General features: G+C 38.8%; 2 protein-coding genes across 2 annotated transcripts in view; one reads left to right on the forward strand and one right to left on the reverse strand.

Moving 5' to 3' along the window:
- Positions 1 to 5063: 5063 nt before the first annotated feature.
- Positions 5064 to 12609, reverse strand: LOC144706826 (mediator of RNA polymerase II transcription subunit 28-like). Its single transcript, XM_078579890.1, has 3 exons — positions 12356 to 12609; positions 11292 to 11404; positions 5064 to 5422 (listed from the first exon to the last, which is right to left on the reverse strand). The coding sequence occupies exons 1-3, from the start codon at positions 12555 to 12557 to the stop codon at positions 5288 to 5290; spliced, it is 450 nt and encodes a 149-aa protein (XP_078436016.1). The 5' UTR covers positions 12558 to 12609; the 3' UTR covers positions 5064 to 5287.
- Positions 12610 to 17570: 4961 nt separating this feature from the next.
- LOC144706825 (ethylene-responsive transcription factor ERF071-like) overlaps positions 17571 to 19271 on the forward strand; it is a 1826-nt gene continuing 125 nt past the window's right edge. The window contains exons 1-2 of the mRNA XM_078579889.1: positions 17571 to 17730; positions 18750 to 19271. The exon at positions 18750 to 19271 is cut by the window's right edge and continues 125 nt beyond it. Coding sequence (XP_078436015.1) covers positions 17640 to 17730; positions 18750 to 19147 — 489 coding nt within the window. The 5' untranslated portion in view covers positions 17571 to 17639 and the 3' untranslated portion in view covers positions 19148 to 19271. The remainder of the gene's footprint in view (positions 17731 to 18749) is intronic.

Consider the following 19271-nt stretch of genomic DNA (forward strand, 5'->3'; position numbering starts at 1 on the left):
TTCACAGGCTGATGTCAGATTCTAAGTCAAGTCATGTCAGAACATTCCCTGAGCATCAGGGATGTGTGCATTTATGAGATTCTAATGAGTTTTTAATTCAAAATAAAACTCTCTATACATGATTTCAATTTATTTTCATGTATTTTAACATTTTTGACCATGGAATAGTCATTTTTTTACTGATGTCCACGTAGACTTTTCAAATCCATATGATAAACTCATTTAAATTCACATATAAATTTGTCAAATCTGTGCATTGCCTTAGAATCAATGGTGTTTAATCTTTGTAATTTTATTATCTGTTTTCCCTTTGGATATGACACTTGATAATGCCATCTAATCATAGTGTATTGAAGCAATGTCAAAAGTTAAATATTATTTGTAAAACCCAATTGGTACTATCAATGAGTAATCACCTCTAAATTGAGTATTTCAATAATTGAGGTTCTCAATAAGAAAAAATACTGATGGAGGGGTCCTTGAAAAACTTTATTGAATCATTTATCTCATAAGGGGCCTTCCCCTTTCATTATCTTATAAGTCCAAATTTTGGGATTTTATGTCGTTGTTTTGATTCAGCCTTAACCAATAATATTTATAAAAATTTTCCACTTAAATACTCTATAATTAATATAGGAAAAGTAAGGAGTCGGCCCAAAGGGAGGCAGAATTTAAGTTTCAGAATTTTTTCTCAAGCTTGGGATGAAGAAAATTATTTTAAAAGTGAAAAATATAATTTCTGGCATTTGTCTGGATTTTAGGAAGTTTATATCATTTTCTTATGATTAAAATTGAAGTTTATATCACTTAAATACTCTATACAAAGAAAAACATTTAAGTATTTTTACATTAGTTTTCCTAATTTTTCTTAACAAAATAAATTGAAAATAAACATTTTATAATTTTCTACTATGTAATTTACACCAAAAACTACTAGAAATATTAAAAGCACGAGTTATGTTTTTTTAGATGTTAAAAAGACTGTAAATTGATTATATGAAATATCAGGATTTTTAGTAATGTTTTTGGAATTTTTAAATGCCGAAAATATTTTTGTATTTTTCTGATTTTTACTATTTTAACATTTTTTAAATACTAAAAATATACAATTTACCTGCTCTGGCAATCGCCAGCAGCGGCGGTGACGGCAGCGGAGAGGAGTCTTGCACAAGGCCACCCTACACAGAGCGGAGTCCGCCGGCATTCAAGACTTAGCCAAATGGGCTAAACCCTATTGAACTTGACCCAATATGCTCAGGACTTAACCAATTTGGCTAAGTCCTGCACAGGGCTACAATGTGTCTGGCGGTCGTCTGTGCTGCCCGCACGCACACTGGCGGGTAGAGGGCTGTCCCTGCCGCACAAGCGCCACATGACAGCGCACGGCAGCACACGGTGGCGGCTAGGAGAGGGAAACTTTGAGTTTTGTAAGGATAAAAAAGTGGTATTTAAATGTAATTTTGTGGGATTCAAAGCAGGGAATGATTGAGGATCTAGAGAGAAAGATAGGGAGATATTTTAGAGAGAGAAATAAACCTATTTAGAGAGAAAAGGTCAAAATGAGAGAATAGAAAGAGAAAGGGAAGAAATGGTGTAGAGAGAGTTTGAGAGGGTATTGAATGTGTAATGAAGGATATTTTTTAGGAAATTTTGAGGGGATGAACTAGGGATATGGAACAAGGTCTAGAGAGAGAAATAACCTATTCTATAGAGAGATAGTAGAGAAAATGAGTGTTTAAAGTGAGAAAGTCATGGATTCTAAGGGTATATGGATGGATAATGAAGGGGAAAATAGAAACCTAATATCTTAAAACCTCACTGCAAAGTTCCTATCAAGTCTGGATCCTTATATTTTACTAGGATCAAGCCTTTTTCAATGCATTAGGAGATGGGATTAAGAGAAAATTTCAATAAACTTACATTAAGCAGGTTGAACAACCTTGATTCTGAAAAATTCCTTGTCCTGCTGGCCAGCCACTTGCTAAAGCATGTCTAGAATGAGGGAAAATGATGGAGAAAAAGTCTATTTATACATTGCAATAATTATTAAAATACCCTTTTGGGCATTTTCTATTCTCTTTTCTTGCCATTTTGCCTCTTTTTCTCTATTGGTTTAGAGCTTCCCCTTGTGATATTTCGATAAAAGGCTTTTCAGATCCCAATGGGCAGGTCAGGTAGTGGCCCATCTTCTTCAGATTTCTCTTTTGAAGGTCCACAACACCACTTGATCCTATCAAGCCGCTTTGTAGAATCACAAAGCTCACAAAAATTCTCCAACTCTTTAAGAGTTACCATCTTCTCATTCCTATAAATTTATTCACATGTGAAACTATAGAATACTCATATTAGTACAATTGCTTGACTTCAAAGAAGTCAAAGAGTTTAGTCAAAAATTGCCATAATGTGCAAAATGTAGAATTTATAGTTAGTGCATAAATATTTAGTTAATTCGAGTGACAACAAGATAAATTCTAATTTAATAATACCAAAAACATGAACAATGTATGAAAATATGCATGTTTTTATCATGTTATCATTCTTAAATGGGAATTTTCATGGAAACCTTAAATTTTATGTATACCCTGCATATATGTGTGAGACTTAAACGCGTGCCCATGAGCCCGTCTAATCGATAAATCCATGATCCCAATAAATATGCATTAACATAACTTGTCAATTAAATATATCCAATATAAGGATTAATTATGGATAACTCTAACTTAATCAAACTTTGTAGTTTCCAATTCGTAAGTTGCCAAGTTACATCTTGACATAATCTAGAAATAAAAATGACTTTATTAACTCCTTCATAAAGTTTTATATCAAATGTTAATATGTATGTATAAACTTCACTTCACACTCACTGCTCCATATAAATCTTTATCTAGTTCTATATGACTGATCTCTATGTACGCCTATTTACCATTTCAGAGATACTTGGGATCGATTTTTCTCACAATAAACAATAAACCATGAACATATTAATAAGCTTATCTCTGCCATGTTTTCTTTTCACTTTTAACCAATTCAGTTTTACCGGAAATAATTGTGGACACTCATAAATGTATTAACAAGGATATTTATAGGAGGATCAAATGGATAAATAAAGTAATGCAACTTGAATATTGGTTTTCTTGTGCTCCTCCAAAGGAATCCACTAGAAGAGTCATCTAATGTTAGTTTCTAAAACTTCTTGATTATTCCCTCATTAGATTCTGATGAACCCAAATGTAAGACAATATTTTATTGCAGTTATATCAATGAAATTTATATAAAAAATGATACTCACCTAATTAATCAAGATAGTGCATAAGAATGAGTCGCCTCCACAAGGAATGTATATGGAATTTGATACTCTCTAGATGGAAACTCCAAAAGGATGATCCAAGATGTGTTAAAATACAATATAATGATCTGATGGAAGTCATGAGGTGGGATGATGATAATAACTGTTTCATAAAGGTAAAAAGAATAATGATAAGAAGAATATATAGGAGGACGTGAAAAGATGAAATGAAAAAGGTAGAGAGGGACATAGATGAAGATGTGAAGAGGTGATGATGAATGAGACAGTGGATAACGGGAGAAGACACCAAGGGATACTTGATGGATCTTCCAAACCTCACTCTCTTTCAATCAGCCTCTCTAAGGAGGAATTTAGTTCAAAGATGTCTTTTACAAAGATTGAGGGCTCATTTTATAGATCCAACATATGGATGGATAGAGCAGAAAGGCAAAGTTGCCCTCAAAATTTTAGCTGGATCAGCCATCTGAATTGTCAGATATCCAGCCCTAAAGTTGGATGATTCTCAACCATTGAGTTAATCCAAATATTTCTCTCTCATTGTCTATGTTGTCATCAGATCAAACTAGGTTTTCTTCAGCATTTCCAGAATCCCCCAAATTGGGCAGGACTTTTTCCTTTTTCCTATTCAATTAATGACTCAGGCATGCCACTTGTCCCGGCACAAAAATGACAGAAAAATAGGTCACTTCATAATTATTTATGTCTGTGACGTGGCCACTTGTTTTTGTGAGCCGTATCACATGCCATTTTGTTGACTGTTAGCTCCAGGATTTACTTATTTTTATTGAATCTTTAGGATTGAGTCAACAATACTAAGTTTGACTATGAATATTGTATTGAAATATGAACTCAATAAAATTTTATTGAGTTATAAAACAAAAAACAATTACACAACGATGATTTAAACTGATTATGATAAGTTCTGATGAATCCTAACTATAGTAAACTATTATATTTGTATCAAATAAAACATTTAGAGGAAAATAGAAATATTCTCTATTAAATCAAAGGTTTTGAAATGACTCAAAAAGGCCACGAACTCTCTGAAGCGAGAAATATTCTCTGTTAACCTTATCTTCATCTAGCTGAGTCGTTTCTTCTGAATATTGAGCATTTAGGGAATTTAAAGAGGCTACTTGGTCTCTTCTCCCATGAAACTGATTCACTTTTCATGTCATTACAGAAAGCATATACGTATGTAACTCCTACAACCACAGAAGCAGGACTACTCTTTAGTTGCTGAGTGCAAGTACATGCCTTTTTTATACTAAATGAAAGCTTAGTAGGATAATTCCAACAATTCTCTCTCATGAGACTTCATATATTCTGTGAAAGAATTTGAATTGGAACCATTCTGCAACTTCCAATGGTATTTTCTTTCTGTTTTATCCCTATTTTTTCTAGAGTTACCTCATCCTAGGTCATGGATCCTTGAAATAGTGTTCTTCATAGGACCTGAAAAGTTAAGAATGGATGTCACTTAAGTGGGAGATTAAATATAGACTCTTAGAACCATTAGTAGGCTAGTGCATGACGGAATAGGCATCCCTAGAGCAAGTTCAATATTTAGATGAAGATAAGGTTACCAACCATAACGCGTGAGACTTCAAACAGAGTTAGGAAGAGGACAAGAGAACAAAAAACAAAATGAGGTTACCAACCATAACGCTGAAGATAAGGTTACCAACAAAAAACAATATTTAGATGAAGATAAGGTTACCAACCATAACGCGTGAATATACATAGATTTGGAACATATCAGTTTAAAATTGTTCATGATTAATAAATTAAAATCAGAATTTTAGTTACATAAAAGTAGCAAGGATTGGATTCTAGTCATCACAGATTACCTGCCCAAGTATTGATGCCATCTATCCCTCACTTCAGGCAGGGAATGTACAACATGCGTACATGTGATAACAAACGTAATTAGCTGAGAGAAGAAGACACCAACCAGACAGGACTAATGAATGCTGAATCCTAAACTCTCTCGAGCTCCGTCCTGTGTTGATCCATTTGCTCCTTCAAATCCTTCCGCCATCTATGGAGGAGAGCTTCATGCTTCTTTATCAGGGCAGACTTGGTCTTCAGCTCTTCTTCCATTAAAGCAATTTCCTGTACATAAAAATATAAACAGTCAAATGTGCGCCGAGTTTTATCAGAAGAATGAACAGGGTCGGCACCCAGTTCAGGGAATGCAGGAAGATGACTAACAGAAGTCCGATAAGAATGCCAAAAATGACTGCGGGTCATCAGGTATGATATTATTTTATAATCACTCTTAAAATAATTACTTAAGGAATTTTGGAGGTCATATCTGATAAGTCATAAAGTTTCTTTACTTGTTAAAAATGTTTCAAACGATAACTGTTTTTTATTTAAAGAATGTTTAAGCATGAAGACATCAACAATTTTATCCTTCAATGACTTGCGAACAAATGAACAATGATCAACATTTAGTCTCAGTTTGGAAGGGTGTTTGGTCATTGTGATTAATGGAAAGAGAAAAAAGAAGAGAGAAGAATTTGGGGCAAGAAGGGGCCCTTAGTGGGAAGTTAGGCGGCCCATGTTGGGCCTGAAGTAGTTATTTTTATTAATATCTCCTAGGGTTAGGCTATTACAGAGTACAAGGCCTCGGGCCCATTAGTTAGCTTAAACCCTACTAAGTATCCTCCATGACCTAACACCCCCCCGCAAGTTGGGTATAGATGTTGATCATGCCCAACTTGGACACCAACACCTGGAATTGTGGGCCTGGGATGCCCTTCGTGAAGATGTCCGCGGTCTGTTCCAACGTAGGAACATATTGCGGGACTGTGTCCTTCGTCAATGTTCTGCTTGATGTAATGCCTGGCCACTCATGCGTGTTTCGTGCGCTCATGTTGGACGGGGTTCTTCGCCATCGCAATGGCTGATTTGCTGTCTGACTGCAAAATCATACCTTTACTGTCATATAAGCGTAGGTCCTTCAGGATGCCTTGGAGCCACATGCCCTCGCAGACTCCCTTCTTCAAGGCTCGAAGCTCTGCTTCAGCACTTGAGAGGGAAACTTCCTTTTGCTTCTTGCTGCGCCATGTAACAAGGTTGCCACCGAGGAAGCTGCAGTACCCGGAGGTAGAGCGGCTGTCTTCAAAGGACCCTGCATAATCAGAGTCAGTGTATAAAGTAACACTAGGCTCACCTCCTGTCCGGAAGTACAGTCCCTGTCCAATAGTTCCCTTCAGGTAGGCTAAAATTCTGTCTGCTGCGCCTTGATGAGACTCCCGTGGATCGTTCATGAACTGACTCAGGGAGTTAACTGCAAACGCAATATCAGGTCTCATATGATTGAGGTATAGGAGTTTACCAATGAGCCTCTGAAACGAGGTCCTGTCCACCGGAGCATCCTTCTCATGCTGTTGTGCCTTCAGTTTGACATTAATGTCGACTGGTGTAGGGGCTGGACGACAGTCCAACTTACCGGTTTCTTTCAACAAATCTAGAATGTACTTGTGCTGAGACAGTACAATCCCAGTCCCTGAGTATGCCACTTCAATTCCTAAAAAATACGTTAGAAGTCCAAGCGATTTAATATCAAATGATGAAGACAGGTACCTTTCAAGGTTCTGAATTTCTTCGTCATCGTTCCCTGTTATGATTATGTCATCCACATAAACAATTAATATTGCTACCTTACCTTCATTACCGTGCTTTATGAAAAGTGTATGGTCTCCTTCACTCTGGAAGTATCCTGCTGTCAACATGGCCCGAGAGAACTTACCGAACCATGCTCTGGGGGACTGCTTAAGTCCGTATAGGGACTTTCTGAGGCGGCAGACGTCGCTGGGTTTGTCGCTAACCTGATATCCAGGAGGTTGTGCCATATATACCTCCTCTTCAAGTTCTCCATGTAGGAAAGCATTCTTCACGTCGTACTGGTGTAGTTTCCATTTGTAGATTGCTGCTAGTGCAATCAGAATTCTGACCGTGTTTAGTTTTGCGACCGGGGCAAACGTCTCATTGTAGTCGATCCCATATGATTGCGTATACCCCTGGGCCACCAATCTGACTTTGTGTCTTGCAATTGACCCAACTGAATGGTACTTAACCGTAAAGACCCATCTACAACCTACTACCTTTTTTCCCATAGGGAGAGGGCCTACTTCCCAGGTGCCATTCTTCTTAAGTGCTTCCATCTCCTCGTCCATTGCCTTTCTCCATTGTAAGGATGTCAGAGCTTCTCTGACGTTCTTTGGGATAGACACAGCTATCATAGCCTGCACAACCTGAGTGTATTCTGGGGAAAAACGATTGTAGGAGACATAGTTGCCTACCGGATAGAGTTTGGTCTTCGTACACTTCCGGGTTCCTTTACTAACCGCAATCGACCATCCATAGTTGCTTCGGTTTGGTTCTTCTGCTGGTATTTGTTCTTCACTTATGGCGTCGGCTATCGGGCGTGGTCCCTCATTTTCCGTCAAATCCGGCACAGTGCCCTCTTCAAGTTCCTCTGCACTATCCCTATGGGAAAAAAAACTAAACTCCATACCTTCGGCATCTCCTTCCTCTGATTCCAAGTAGTCCCCGGATCTGTCTGTTGTCTCATAAAACATCCTGACCTTGTCGAATCTTACATCTGCAGAGATGTACACTTTCCTTGACTCCAGATGGTAGCACTTATACCCTTTCTGCGTGGTAGAGTAGCCCAAAAATACGCACTTTACTGCCCGATGATCCAATTTACCTGCATTGTGGACATAAACATTCACAACACAGCCAAATACTTTGGTCGGCAGGTTAGTCTTTAATGTTATGTTAGGAAATTCAGCGGATAATAGGTCGATTGGGGCCTTGAGTCCCAATGTCTTTGACGCTGTCCTATTTATGAGGTGTGTGGCCGTAGCTACTGCCTCAGTCCAGAGATGTTTAGGGCAATTTCCCTGAAATAGGAGTGCCCTGGCCGATGTCATAATATGGCCAATTTTCCTTTCAGCAAGCCCATTTTGCTGAGGAGTATTCACACATGAAGATTGATGAACAATTCCCTTCATTTCCATGTAGTTATTTACTTCTCCACAGAAGTATTCTTTGGCGTTGTCTGATCTCAAACATTTAATCCTTTTCCCAAACTGATTTTGAATCATTTCGCAAAATAACCGAATAATAGATGGTACTTCTGCCTTGGATTTCATTAGATATACCCATGTATACCTTGTGAAATCATCTACGAAGAGAACAAACCATTTCTGGTGGGATAAACCAGATATGGAGCAGGGGCCCCATACATCACTATGAACACACTCGAAGGCCGAGGAGGCTCTGTGGTTCGTACTGACGTATGGGAATCGTTTGAGTTTCGCGAATTGGCAACTCTCACAAATTAAATTTTCTAAAGGAATTCCTTTAAACATATGAGGATGCAACTGTTTTAAGATATGAAATGAGGGGTGTCCTAGTCTCCTATGAAGAAGGACGACCCGCTCCTCGCTCTGGGCAGTATAGACCATCGACTGCCCTTCTCCTTCCCGTGATTCATCTAGCATGAGAAGACCACCTCTCCGGCTAACAGATGAAATCTTCTGTCCGGTGTCCTTTACATAAAAACAGCAGTCAGAATCCAAGGAGAACCGCCACCCGGCATTCTCCACTAGCTGAATTAGAGACAAAAGATTTGCCTTTAATTCAGGAAAGTGAAGAACACCCTGCAAGATTTTTCCTTTAATGAGGATTGTTCCTCTTCCTTCTACCCGTAGGACTCCACCATTGGCGGTAAAAACTTTAAGATTCCCCTTCTCAGACTCATAAGTCTGAAATAAGGACCTGTGGGGTGACATGTGATCTGTCGCCCCTGAATCCAACACCCATGATACTGAAATTGATTTAGTATTTGTAAAAGTGGTAAATGCGAAACACTTACCAGACTGCACGAGGGATGTTGAGCTCATCTTCTGCAGGATTTTGCTTATTTCCGCTTGAATAAGCTTCTGAATGTCGCTCCCTCATTCCTCCTTCTCGGTAGAGGGTGGTTGGTCGCCTTCGCTGGCCACGTAGGCCTTCTTCTGCTGACCTGGGTTCCAGGTCCCTTTCTTGATCTGCTCCTCCTTCCACGCCAGTCTTCGGCAGTCCCACTTGATGTGCCCTGGCTTTCTGCAGTACCCACAGATCAGTTCTGAGGTATTACCTTCCTTTGGAGGGGCTTTGGCTTGCTGAGAAGATGGTGCCACAGGCTGTGGTGGTGCCCCAGGTTGAGACTCCTTTTTCGCTAAGTGAGCAGCAACGGTAGGTTTGGAGGTTTCCCCTCCCTTGCTACCCAATTTCTTCCTGCTTTCTGCTCCTTGGAGCTCTGAAATTGCCTCTGCTAGCGTGGGAAATCTTTCCCGGTGTAGCAGCTGACTTCGGAGGGTCTCGTACTCGGAATTGAGGCCCATCAGAAACTGCAGAGTTCTGAATTTTACTTCACGGAGGTATGAGGGGGAATTTTTATCACCTGTGGGCCACAGGAGATCTAATTCCCGCCAAATCGCCTTCAGCCTGGCCGAATAGGTGGAGATCGTCAGATTTCCCTGCTTTAGCGTCCGCTCTTGATCGCGGAGATCATAGACCCGAAAATCGCTGTGCATTTCTGCACATGACTTGTTGACTTCTAACCAGAGGTCCCTGACGCCGTCGATCAGAAGGTAGTCATCCTTCTGTTCGTCTTCCATATTCTTCAACATCCAATTCATAATGAGAGCCTCTTCCGACTCCCATACTTCCCAACCGGCTTCGTCTTCTGACGGAGCTTCTTCAGTCAGGTGTCTCCCAAGGTAGGCTGCCTTGAGAGCCCTCTGTACCATAGTGATCCATTTTTGGCCATTTAGGCCATTGTGCTTCATGTCCAGGTCGGGTAGGACAGGCCTTCCCTGGACTGGTGTGGTGAACTGCATGGCGGCAGGGGCTGCTGGGGCAGCAGTTGGAGTAGAGGTAGCTAGGGAAGCAGCTAGGGAAGCCAGCTCCTCAGCCTCCTTTTCTGCTTTGGCTCTGGCTCTGGTTCTGGACTTTCCCATAGAAATTTTTAGAAGAAAAAAAAGTCACAGAAATCAGAACTTCACTAGACCTTCTGGTGGGCTTCAAATAGTGCTTCAGAAATGCCTCGAACAGGGCTTCAAACAGTGCTTCAGGAATGCTTCAAACAGAGCTCTAATGGAGACTTCAATCAGGGCTTCATAGGGCTTCAATCAGGGCTGCACTAGGTTCAGATCCAACCTTGCTCTGATACCATGTGATTAATGGAAAGAGAAAAAAGAAGAGAGAAGAATTTGGGGCAAGAAGGAATCATTTTTATTGCTGAACTGGGCCCCCTTTTATAAAAGAAAAACTTCACTTGTTAGAAAGGGAATATTCCTAAGGAATATTCCCTGTTTCCAACGGTCATATATTTTGAATATATGACTGTTTGAAACAGAGAGGTCCAGCTGCTTTTAAAGCAGCTGGACTCTCCAACGGCTGGGTTTCAGCCATTGGAGAGTTGGGCCTGACTGTGGTCAGGCCCAACATATATTAGGCCCTACTGGGCCTAATATATGGGCCCTACTGGGCCTAATATATGGGCCCTACTGGGACTACACTAATGGGCCCTTAGTGGGAAGTTAGGCGGCCCATGTTGGGCCTGAAGTAGTTATTTTTATTAATATCTCCTAGGGTTAGGCTATTACAGAGTACAAGGCCTCGGGCCCATTAGTTAGCTTAAACCCTACTAAGTATCCTCCATGACCTAACAGTCATTCAGTTTGTGAATAGATTCTAATCATCATTGAGCCAATTTTCAAGATCCATCAATCCAAATGAATCCTCTGGTTGAATAGTATGTTTTTTCTTGCTAAAATGAAGATGTGTCTGGGTTAAGAAAGCTGTATATCCTAATTTTATGTCAACTGCAGAAATTAAGTTGAAGCACACGCAAGACGTGGGATTCATAAACATAGTAAGATTCAGAAATCAACAGTCCAAGGTTGAGCCACCGCACCTTCTGAAGAGTCTGTTCCCTTGTTGGCTTATTTTCATGTTGAAGGCCGAGAAAATATAACTGAAGCTTCGTCGCAGCTTCCATAAAATCTCTGGCATATCTTTCAACATCAGCTGAATACCAAAGATCGTCGTGAGAATATTACAGAGGGGAAAGAGTAAGAAGAAGTGTTAATAAAATCAAAATTATGCATTCCTCTATTAAATTGCAAACAAGGTTCATGAATCCCCCTCTCTGATTTTCCGAGAAACACGATACTTTGATGGCCAAACACCAAGGAGCTCGGAACTATTTAAAGATTTTGATGGAGGAAACTTCTTAAAGAAGAACAAGGAGCACTAAGTTGAACCCAGAAACGTTTAAAAGATCATACTCAATAAGGCATTAACGCAAATTAAGACAAGAAGATTGTATGCCATGATCCTCGTGACTCTTGGGCTTTTCCAGAAAACCAAATGCTGATAATTCTAGGTATGTGATACAAATGTAGCTTACCCCACAAAGTCCAAATCCTAATCTACAACAAAATATATTTATTTATTGCTTTGGGTTGCCATGCATTCAAGTAGAGAGAAAAGCTTTATCCCTTTCCAGGAATAATTCCAAACCAAATCGGCAAATTTAGGCCTGACTTAGGGTTGTGGTTAGAACCATAAATCGCCTGTATTGCATTAAAATGTTGAAGCTCCCCTGAATAGTAAAAAATAAAAATTTAGGCAACAAAGAGCAAAAATCATCGTTCCATGTCAGTTCCCGACAAGTACCATAGCTGATTACAAACAGCCAAACAGCAAAAAAAAGGTATAATCACCTTCGTGCGTGAAAATTTTGACTTCTTTCTAAAGGGTTTAATCAAATGCAGAAAATATTCCAAGGATAGATTTCATTGTGCCGAGGCGTTTATAACATGGGTAAGCTCTGATAATGTTGGGGCTGAAAAGTAAGGGCGAACTCTCAAGCTGAAGTCAAGAACCCCGCCCTTGGATCGAGCCAACAGCCTAAGACGACTTCGAAATCTCTCGCAAGTTCAAATGAGAATCAAAAACTCAGAAATGGGTACGTACTTTGATGGGAGGAATGGGCAGATCGATCTATCGCCTGGAGTTCGCGGGCAGGGAGACAGAGAAGCAAAGCAGCCTCCATAGCTAACACATAAGACATCAATGTTTCTTCCCGTGGAGATCCCGATACCGCTGCCGGCTTCGATTGATGCTGCTGATCGTGAGACTGCAGCTGCTGCAACGATCCTGGTTGCCGATCAGCCATTTCTCCCCCGACGAGAACAAATTCAATCTCCGAAAGATATAGAACACCAAAGAAAGTTGCATATATTCAGGCGGTTTTATACTTCAAACTAACCCACGGCCAAATATGAAAAATTATGAAATTATGAATTCATAATTTTTCGGAGTTATGATTTTTTTTTCAGCAAATTGCAAAAATTATGAATTTTGAACTGTTCCATTACATATCACAAATTATGAATTATGGACCGATGGGAATTATGTGGCTATCAAGCCAATCACACTTTACTAATTCATTTAAGTTCACTGAAATAAATATTTGTTCACTATTATTTTTGTATGATGTCTTTAATGAGGTCCCGAAGACATGCAATGGCTTAGTGAATTTTAATGAGATCATAACACCACAATCACTAATCTTCAAGCATGTACTCTAATTAGTCGGATAATTGAGAGAAACATTGAGTTATTTGGATGGAATATCACTATATAGTCTTACGCATGCAATAATTATGGCTGATCCTACAGTCATCAGGGTGGAGACGATATGGACATATAATGTGTGCTCTTTAAGGAAAGAGTTTACTAAATGGATTAATATGAGCTCCTAAATGGTAGCATACTTGACCGTCAACCATATTGATAAATGTCATAGTCGTATAAATGGTCCATTGACTTAAGACACTAAAGACATCTAGCGCATAGATGATTTTATGTTAACTAAGATGCACACGTATCTGATCACAATATTTAGACATGCCTTAGAAAGAATATAGCAAGAAGCACACAAAGTTGTTTGAGTGATCAATTTAGAATTCTTTGCCCTGAATATAGGAGATTGACTCATGGAAGAAGATGCATTAAGTCCCTAGCTAGGGTTGTGGAGATACTAAAAAAGATGTTCTCCAATGATTCTTGTTAGGCATCATTACTAATTGAATACCGTATTGCAGTTCAACTGTTAACCATACCCCTAACTCATTCAAGAGTCGTGGATAGATGAAGGATTATGCATACATGATAACTAATGTTGGTAGATATTCCATTAAAGAATTCATTTACAACAATGTATCTTCTAGAGCAAGAGTTATAGCTTGGCATCACACGAGTTGGAAAGTAAATTTATCAATTTGAATAAATCGGCTATTGAGTAAATATTATTGGGCCATTAAAGTCATTAACTAAACTCACATATGAGCCTAGAGGGTCACACACATAAGATATATGTACAGTGGTGGATATACTCAAATGATATGGACTTTGATGACAACTCTTTAAATAAGTACAAATACATGGGGCACCCCTTTTAGGTCCCAATGCCAGCTAAACCTGGGCACACCTCCCCTATTTTTCTTCTCGTTCCGCTTGAGATACTACATAGTGAGAATATCTACTATATAGTATCTCAAGTGCAATGTATCGACGTCAACGCATGTTTAGTATTTTGCCAATCGGAAAGGGCTGCGTAGTCACATTTTTGGATTTAAAATTCTCATTTCTTGTGATTTTTATTATTTATTTTTTATGCTAACACATTTCATGTTTTCCAATCCTATTTATTGAAGATAAAATTGTTGAATTTTGTGTTGGCTACACATGTCTGCCTGTTAAATCGTATTTATTTTGAATAAAATGGACACCTTTTTCCCGCTGACAGGTGTCCCCATGCATTAACAAGTACAATGTCATTTCATGACTAACCAACTCTGGGGTATAGTTATTTGTAATTCCATAAGATCATCCTTTTCAATTAGCTCAGCTAATCATTGGCAAAAATATTTGATTAGTTGTCATCTGCTGAACCGGATGTTACAGGTGACAGACTCAAATACATGCAAAAAAGTCATAACCTCATGTAAATCTAGAAGGATTTTTATATTTTTATAATAAATTATGGAAAAAATATTTTCAGAAATAGCTATATATATGTGAAGTTAGAAAATTATTTTATCACAGATATGATGCCAAAAAATCCATAAAATACCCAAAGATCCATCAAAATCTTAATAGCATTCTGAAAATAAATTTATTCATTTTAAGACTTAAAACATACATATATAATCATTTTAATGCAAACATGTAAAATTAATGTTAATAATCTACTAATTAGTGTGTTATCACTTGCAAAGTGTTTTTACCTATCATGAAGTTTTATCATTGCTTGAACTAAATTCGAGGTAATCTTGACTAGCTTTGTTCCTTTTTTGTTTCAGGTTAGTTTTGTTACGTTAGTTTTGTCCCCCTCCTAACAGAGGGATATTTGGGGAAAACCAAAATGAATGAAATTAAAGCACCAGTACTTTGTACAATGACACTGCTAAGAACTATGGCCTCTTTTCGTCGATCATGAATGGAAAGATAAAGTGAAGGAGACTTCATGTATGGAAGAAGAGTAGTATTTGAAAGAAATCTGATATCTAACTTGGTCAAAAACTTGACTTAAGCGGAAGCGTTCTATGATTCTCTTATGAGTTCTAGGGGTTTGAAACTTTTTCTTGAACCTCAAACTCAACTGGATTACAATCATCTATTCATAGTATGATTGTATGAAACACATTTCCGTCATAAAGCAAATAAATAACATACCATTGCCATTGGTAATGATGAAATGGTTGAAGTTGATCCAAGAAGCTTTCCTCTTGAAGAAGATGATGGACTTTTGAGCCTCCCTTGTGTTTGGCCTCTACCGGTATCCACACGATCTTCCCTTGGAGGTGAGTTCACTGGTGCTCTCACAGATCCTTCTCTTTGACCCCTCCTTGTTCTCCTTTGCATGCTCTTTGGAATTCTTCCAATTCCAAGTGAGTAGGAGAGGAAGGGGATGAGAAAAGATGAGAGAGAGAACCAAATTCGACCTGGAGTTGGTTGCTTGTGCCCAGGGCCCACATTTCCTTAAATAGGGCTCTCCACATGTCCTTTGGCATTAATTTCCATTATGCCATCAATTAATTATAACTTCACCTCATAAGATCTTATGTGTGTGACCCTATAGGTTCACTTATCATTCTAGTTTAATGACTCTAATAGTTGATGATCATCCAATCAACTTTACCAGTCAATTAAATTCATAACTCACTTATAATTTAATTGACCTTGACCAATTTAACCTAATTGGTTAGTTGAGTCTCCTGCCATGCCATAAGGACAAGCTTCACTTGCATTGGCCTAGAAGACAAATGAATTTCATCCATGCATTTTGCTTCATGAAAACCTTTCTGTTATCAATACCATATCAATATAGTCCTTCATTCATTAATGATCTCATGATTGATATCTGGGATATGGTGGTTCAGTCAAATCCCAATCATATGAATCAATTTTAATATGATTGCATAAGAGATCTCCAATGAATCACATCATTGGAATCTCCTTTATTACTATGGCCAGAGATTCACTGCAATCTATTAGTGAGACCATAACTTCTATTCATCGAAGTTGAATGATTCCTAATCGGCTATTCAATTACCTCCATGATACTCTAGAAGTGCCCAATCATATTTATACCAGGCCTCTAAATAGAAGCCTTTGTCAACATGATCAAAGCACAACTTTCGTACCACAAGATATCTTTGATACCTTAGGTCAAAGGACCATTGATACTATGACAACATGAATCTTCCTGGCTGACTTAGATGTTTAACCATCCAGGTGATTCATACGGATCAATACAGTGAACTTCTTCTTACCAAGAAGCACCTGACATCCATCATTAGTGTCATCACACAAATGGCTATTGGGAACGGCCATTATCATCATCCAAGTGATCATGAAAGATGTCACCACTCTTTCCGGAATATCTAGTGTCCCTTACTAGACTTCCTTCGAATGGGATTGTTTAGGTTAATGTCCTTTGAGTCTAGTGATCCCTAAATTATGAACTCTTCATAATTCACTCAAACATATGGACATTACCTGGGACTTCATTAATCATATATGTACAATATAGAAATAATGAAAACAAGAGTCTCGATAGAATTAACTATAAACTCAAGAATGTACTTTGATTGGCTCTTTAGGCCACCAGTTCTTACAGTATTTACCCAATGTAATGCCAATATATTTTTCTTAGCTGTAACATTTGCCTTGTATATATACATGCGAGTTTTCTAACATATCTTTTTTTTTCATTTCAGGGTGGAAGTGCTCTTAACTTTGATGAACTGGAGTCGTCCTTCAGGAATATGCTCATATCTGATCCTCGCTAGGTTCATCCACTTGTTTCCATGAATACAACAGTGGTCCAGTCATCATTACTGATGTGGAAATGTCAGATTTTTTTTCTTTGTTATTGCTATCCATATTATTGAATGTGACATAGAAAAAATATTCTAACTCTGCTGCACTTCATTTTTTTCATCTAAGAGGTCTTTTTTCATAATCCCCAAAAGTATCTTAATTTTTGTCATTCCGTGTTCACATATTGATTCAGTTTATGCCAAATATTGGAATCATAAAAAACGACAGCCTTTTGGCATTTTCCCCCTCAAAACAATGAGTGATTTTCTCAGCACACCAAATATTGAACATAATAATGAAAAATACATACATATTGATAAGATACATAGAGAAATAAAGATCTATCTGTAATTTGTAAAGATATATCATCAATATATTCGAAGATAGATATCTACAAATGCAACAATATATTCCAATAAATGTACGCGCAAATAAATGTGTAAATATATTTCTATTTAGACAGATATACATAGTCTCTGTGATACATAATGTAGCGTACACTACATAAATATATGGAGATTTCGAGCCACAAACAAACATAAACAAATAGATCTAAGCATGTCTATTAATATCTACGTATAAGATTCTAATTACATCTTTCTAAAAAAATGGTCTCTATCAGTGATCAGCCAACCATACAGTGCTGATGCCAGGATGGACGACTGCCGATCTTCATAGTCGGCAGAAGGCTCTGTTGAAGATTAGGTGGCCCGTGCCTCCTCTCACACCCGTCGTTGTCATCTTCCTGGGGAGGTTAAGGCGGCGTTATGGGCCTTCCCCGCCATTAAAGATCTCTCTTTTATAAGTCTCGGCAAGGCGAGCCTTCTAAAGATGGCCATCGCTTCCGTCTTTTCCTCAGAGAGAAAAGATGTGTGCAGGCGCCATCATCTCCGAGTTCATCGCCTTCAGAGAGACGGCCCTTCGCTCTGCCTCCAATTACGCCATCTCCAAACCACGAGGTGATCATCATCCAGAGCTAGATTATCCTTCTTCCCGATAAAATATTTCTCTTTTCGATGAATCAAAGAAGCTGAACACCATCAAAGTAACGAAGTAGACTTGATTATCCTTCTTCCTGATGAAATATTTCTCGTTTCGATGAATCAAAGAAGCTGAACACCATCAAAGTTACGAAGTAGACTTGATTATCCTTCTTCCTGATGAAATATCTCTTGTTTCGATGAATCAAAGAAGCTGAACACCATCAAAGTAACGAAGTAGACTTGATTATCGTTCTTCCTGATGAAATATTTCTCGTTTCGATGAATCAAAGAAGCTGAACACCATCAAAGTTACGAAGTAGACTTGATTATCCTTCTTCCTGATGAAATATCTCTTGTTTCGATGAATCGAAGAAGCTGAACACCATCATAGTAACGAAGTAGACTTGATTATCGTTCTTCCTGATGAAATATTTCTCGTTTCGATGAATCAAAGAAGCTGAACACCATCAAAGTTACGAAGTAGACTTGATTATCCTTCTTCCTGATGAAATATTTCTCGTTTCGATGAATCAAAGAAGCTGAACACCATCATAGTAACGAAGTAGACTTGATTATCCTTCTTCCTGATGAAATATTTCTCGTTTCGATGAATCAAATAAGCTGAACACCATCAAAGTTACGAAGTAGACTTGATTATCCTTCTTCCTGATGAAATATCTCTTGTTTCGATGAATCAAAGAAGCTGAACACCATCATAGTAACGAAGTAGACTTGATTATCGTTCTTCCTGATGAAATATTTCTCGTTTCGATGAATCAAAGAAGCTGAACACCATCAAAGTTACGAAGTAGACTTGATTATCCTTCTTCCTGATGAAATATCTCTTGTTTCGATGAATCAAAGAAGCTGAACACCATCATAGTAACGAAGTAGACTTGATTATCGTTCTTCCTGATGAAATATTTCTCTTTTCGATGAATCAAAGAAGCGGAAAAACATCAAAGTAACGAAGTATAGATGGTTTTATCGTTCAGGAGAAGACTCTTCGCAAGAAACGGAGAAGAGGGAGGGGAGGAAGAACGAGTACAGAGGAGTGAGGAAGCGGGCGCGTGGGAAATGGGCGGCGGAGATTAGAGATCCGCGCAAGGGCGTTCGCGTGTGGCTCGGCACTTACGACACCGCAGAAGACGCCGCGCGCGCCTACGACGCCGCCGCTGTGGAGGTCCGCGGGAAGAAAGCCAAGCTAAACTTCCCCGTTTGGCCGTCGCCGCCTGTAGCTAGTTTGATGGATGCCGAGCTCAAGCTTCATATATCAAGATTAGAACGACTCCTTGGCCTTGACCCAGATGAAGTTTTCTCTCCTCCGGAACTGATCTATTCTGAAGACTTCGCCAAGGAAGAACAGGACCCTTTGCTGTTGCAGAGTCTTTGATTTCTGCTCGGATTTACTAAGGTTACATGCAGTGGAATCGATTATTCTGTGGTTTGTATCCTTGTAGCGATGACAGGTGTGGCGACGTATGGATAAGATACTGATGTTGATGGTCTTGAGCTTT

This window comes from Wolffia australiana, chromosome 8 (assembly GCF_029677425.1).
Source record: "Wolffia australiana isolate 7733 chromosome 8, ASM2967742v1".
Lineage (NCBI taxonomy): Eukaryota > Viridiplantae > Streptophyta > Magnoliopsida > Alismatales > Araceae > Wolffia > Wolffia australiana.